The sequence below is a fragment of the Engraulis encrasicolus genome, chromosome 19 (assembly GCF_034702125.1).
Source record: "Engraulis encrasicolus isolate BLACKSEA-1 chromosome 19, IST_EnEncr_1.0, whole genome shotgun sequence".
NCBI classification, from domain to species: domain Eukaryota; kingdom Metazoa; phylum Chordata; class Actinopteri; order Clupeiformes; family Engraulidae; genus Engraulis; species Engraulis encrasicolus.
In genome coordinates, this window is record NC_085875.1 from 42519770 (window position 1) to 42524769 (window position 5000).

A 5000-nucleotide genomic window follows, 5' to 3' on the forward strand; every position below is an offset into this window, starting at 1 on the left:
GGTGTGGGGCAGTGTGGCCAGATGGAAAATGCTATCGTACCAAAATCTCAAAATTATCATTTTTGGGAGAAAATGATCGTGCAAGAACCAAATGGTTGTTTCAAGGCAACTAAATGAACTGAATGAAAACAATGAAATTATCATACATCATGTTTTTTTGATCATACAGAGGACCAAATGGACATTATTATGGTACAAATACGATAATTATCGTACATTTGGCAACACTGGTGGGGGGGGTCAGGTACACAAAGGACTTGTCCCGCACAGATGCATCTCCACAGGGGGGCAGCAGTGGCCACTCAGCCTCTTTTTCCTTTTTTTCCTACTTTACAACCACTGCAGCAAAATGGACCCACTGCATAACACACTGGCTGACCAGACTGAGCAGCGGCAGGTAAGGTAAAAGCAATAGAGAGTCCGAGACAGAGAGACATGACAGAAATGTCCCGTTGAGAAAGGGAAATGGAAGGTGGACATTATCACAACCAGACATTTAATAATAACGCAGGTCAATTAAGTGACAGCCCAGGATGAAATGGACGTGAAATGGACATCTCCATGTTCGTATTTCAGACATTTATTTTTTCTCCTGTAAAGGAATTCTTGCGGAAATTGTGACGAGTCATCGGAGCCAATAATTGAGGCACTCAAGAAGCGGCGGCGTCTCAAAAGCGTCAACCCCAACACATTGACACTCCACGCCGCCGCCGCCAAGTAATTGGCAAGCAATTAGCGGGTAAACACATTTGCTGCCATAAAAGTCGTCCGCCGCAGAGAGAGGAAAGGGGGTGAGAGAGAGAGAGAGAGAGAGAGAGAGAGAGAGAGAGAGAGAGAGAGAGAGAGCACACCACAAAGCGTCATGAGAATGTGTAATTATGAAGGCTGTCTGCTGACATACACGAACATACACAGACACACATACACACATGTACACTCAGACATGCGTGCGCACACACACACGCACACACACAGCTTGGCTCTCACATACATGGTATACCCTTCACCCCGCCACTGGACCTCATTTGTCCTCATGTAACTCTCTCTCTCCCTCCCTCCCTCCCCAGCTCATTCTCTCTCTCTCTCTCTCTTTGTGTCTGTGCGTGTGTGTGTCTCTCTCTCTCTCTCTCTCTCTCTCTCTCTCTCTCTCTCTCTCTCTCTCTCTCTCTCTCTCTCTCTCTCTCTCTGTCAGACCCACACACACAAACACACACGCATGTCCTTCTCAAGATCACTTAGGGGCGACGTGCCAGGTCCTGATTTTTTTTCTTCTCCTCCTTCCTTCTCTTTTTTCCCCTCCCCCGTTGGTCATTAAAACGTAATTCCGCTACCTGCCTCTACGAGACGCGCCTCGGACTCTTGTAATGGGAGGAATTAAAGAGGCGCTGGGGTACCATTTTCTCCTTAGCGTCGCGACTCGGGCCACCGCCGTGGCTAGCCCCCTCCATTCATTCATTCTGCAACTGGGCAGCCTGCCCGCCGAACGAGAGCGAGAGCAAAAAGCAGGCCAATACCGGAGGCATAAATTAAAGTTCAACATTTATACTCTGTCATATATACTGAGAGTCGCGTAATGATTAGGCCCGCCCTGTGCACTGTAAGCTTTTAACAACACCCCCCCCACTCGTCGTTATGAGCCAGCCAGACAAACATCCTCCGTACGTACTGGCATTCTTGCGATCCAGAAAAACGTCACCCGCAGGAGTGCTATGACAAGGGGTCAGATACAATCAACAACAGCTCGTGCACAAATTACAGTGCATTGCATTACATACAACGTTTAGGACCCTCTCAAAAATGAGATGTTCATCTCAAGGGGCTATATTTTCATAAAAAAATCAATTACATTTAGTAGATGCTTTTATCCAGCACAACTTGCAGGTGGGTGCAGGGTATTGGTTAAAGTCCCTGGATCAATGCTGGGTGTTAGGTAGCTTAGTCAAGGGCACTGCAGCCATGGATATGACCGGAGACCAAATGTCCTTCATTGTTAGGCCAGGAACACACCCCACACACAAACTGGACAACTCATTCTCATTGCTTTCCAAGTCTTCCCAATACGTCAACCTATTTTTGAATTCCTTTCATTTTTTTGCTTGCTGTATTTGGATGAAGACTTCTTTTTTACCCCCTCGCCTGAGGATGCCAGGCGAACTCAGTGATGCTAAGTGGACCATGATTTCCATTCATGTCCGCGGGGGTGTGAGGATGGGAGGAGCAGAGGAAGAGGAGGGAGGAGAGGAAGGAGGAGAGGAGAGATGCAAACAATAATCTAATTAGCTTAAAAGCACAGACAGTAAGTGATGCAAGTAGGTGCAATGGGATTTAAAGTGGGCATGGGCAAGAGAGGGAGAGAGAGAGAGAGAGAGAGAGAGAGAGAGAGAGAGAGAGAGAGAGAGAGAGAAGAGAGAGAGAAGAGAGAGAGAAGAGAGAGAGAGAGAGAGAGAGAGAGAGAGAGAGAGATGAGGAAGATAAAGTGAAAAAGTGAGACTGGGTATGTGCAGGAGAAAAAACTTATTTGAGAGAGAGAGAGAGAGAGAGAGACAGAGACAGAGAGAGAGAGAGAGAGAGAGAGAGACAGAGAGAGAGAGAGAGAGAGAGAGAGAGAGAGAGAGAGAGAGAGAGAGAGAGAGAGAGAGAGAGAGAGAGAGAGATAAAGATAGAGATGGAAGGAAGGAGAAATAAAATGAGATAGAGATAGAGAGATATGATGCGTGTGCTGTTGTTTGTCATGGAGATGGAATTGGTTGGCTGACCTCGTTCCAGAACTTTCTGGACCTTGATGTGGTTGGCACAGAAGCCGCTGTAGAGCTTGAAGTGATCTGCGTAATACAGGAAGGAACCGCCCAGAGAGAAAAGTAGCTTCTGCAAAAACAACAGCAAAAAAAATGCTCAGTCAGTCACAAATGCAGCGTCACACACATTTACACACATACATACTCACACAAACTCAAAAGTGGGCACCAACGAAGACTGTGCTGTGCTCTGTTCAATATGTGCATCTCCTACAGATGCTCGTGTGCATGCACACACACAGATTTTTGAAGCTATGTTCGTTATCTAGTCGATCGTACCGTGTTGTAGCAGTGCCGTAGTTTGCACAGATGCCGCCATGTTTGTTTGTTAGCTGGTTTGCAGGTAGTTTGCCTCTGTCTACTCTACATGCTGTCGTGCTCTTATCGAAGGAGACCGACCGACCGACCGCTCCCTTCAAGCCCTGGGCTTAGAATCGATGCGGTGGCGAGCGCAGGCGAGCACAGGCAGCGCAGTCGCACCTCACAGTAAGCCGCTGGTGCGTACAGTAGCCTGCATGACGGATCATCAATATTTCATTTCGCTTTATTGGACACTCATTGAGAGGCGAGTTTATGTTGGGAGCATGACTACGGCCCAGCTTGTTGACCTGCCACACATATGTACGTGACAAGACAGTGTGAGAGGGAGAGAGAGAGAGAGCGAGCGAGAGAGAGAGAGAGAGCGAGAGAGAGAGAGAGAGAGAGAGAGAGAGAGAGAGAGAGAGAGAGAGAGAGAGAGAGAGAGAGAGAGAGAGAGAGAGAGAGAGAGAGAGAGATGGGAGGGTGACAGGGTGAGCAAAAATGACATACAGATGACAATACGTGAGAAGAGACAGAGAGGAATGGGGGGGCAGGGCAGGCAAATGGAGATAAAGGAGAGAAAAAGAGATGATGGACAGAGTGGGGACAGAATGGGAGAGAAGGGGGGCAGACAGGGAGGAATAGAGGGACTGGGAGAAACTGAGAAAATGGGAGAGACAGAGGTTGAAAAATGGAGGTAGAGATTGAGAGAGAGAGAGGGAGAGAGAGCAGGAGAGAGAGTGAGCGAGAGAGAGAAAAGGAGAGAGAAGGAGCAAGATGAGGACAGAGAGGGGTACTGCATAAAGAGAGAGAGAGAGAGAGAGAGAGAGAGAGAGAGAGAGAGAGAGAGAGAGAGAGAGAGAGAGAGAGAGAGAGAGAGAGAGAGAGAGGGAGAGAGAGAGAGAGAGAGCTGTGTGCAGGCTACCTTGAACCGCACTGGATAGAGAGGGGTGTGTGTGTGTCTGCTTATGCTACCTTGAACTGCATGGGAGTCTCGAGGGTGCTGAAGTCCGGGGAGGAGGCGATCCTCTCCTCCAGGGTCTGCAGGAAGACCCTCTGGAAGTCCAGCATCTCAGGCAGGCTGCCAAACAGACTCTCCATCTACAGAGGACAGCAGGCAAACCAAGACACAGATCAGATACCATTAGGAACATGGGGTGCGGACAGACAGACATGCATGCAAACACGCATGTACGCATACACATGAGCGTGCACACACACTATCTTTCTCACACACGCGTGCAAGCTCTTCCTCTCTCTCTCAAACACACACACAAAAGCACGTACACACAAAACTGATTATTACGCCACACCATCTTTGGGACAGTAGCAGGCTTGAGGGCTTTAGTACGTTGCATCATCCTCTCATCTTATCCACCACCCCCCACCCCCCTCTCGCTCTCTCTAATTTCATACGCCATTTTTGCCCAATGGCTTTGCCGACGAGACTAATGCTGCCGCCAGTGTGTGCGTGAGCATGTTAGCGGCATGCTAAGTCACGTCTTAATGGCGCTTTAATTTGGCTCGGGGGCTTAGTGGCACATCGACTGATCTCTCCGCTGGGACGCCCTGGAGTGGTTCCAGGGGTCGCCACCAGTTCACAAGGCCAGCTACGCGGAGCGCAGCGGAGTGGGAAACCAGTGGCGGAGCTAATACGGCTAAGTCATTAGCACAGGTGAACTGCAGACAGCTAAGCCGAGAGAGGGAGAGTCAAAGAGGATTGTGTTTATGTGTGGAAGTGAGCACGTGCTAACTAAGACACTGGTTCACTAATGAGACAGAAATCCTTTTGGCTAGGCTTTACATTACGTTGTGTGTGGGCTGTGTGGACAGTGCCCTCTGTTCTCAGGTCAGTGGTTCTGCTGACAGCTCCTTGCCCTGATGGGACTTACAGCTGTGCCAGAG

General features: G+C 49.0%; 1 protein-coding gene across 2 annotated transcripts in view; it reads right to left on the reverse strand.

Moving 5' to 3' along the window:
* tiam2a (TIAM Rac1 associated GEF 2a) overlaps positions 1 to 5000 on the reverse strand; it is a 187982-nt gene that overhangs the window by 9554 nt on the left and 173428 nt on the right. For both annotated transcript variants that reach the window (XM_063184479.1, XM_063184480.1), the window contains exons 18-19: positions 4071 to 4196; positions 2757 to 2865 (exon numbers count right to left, since the gene is read on the reverse strand). In XM_063184479.1, the coding sequence (XP_063040549.1) occupies positions 2757 to 2865; positions 4071 to 4196 (235 nt within the window). The remainder of the gene's footprint in view (positions 1 to 2756; positions 2866 to 4070; positions 4197 to 5000) is intronic.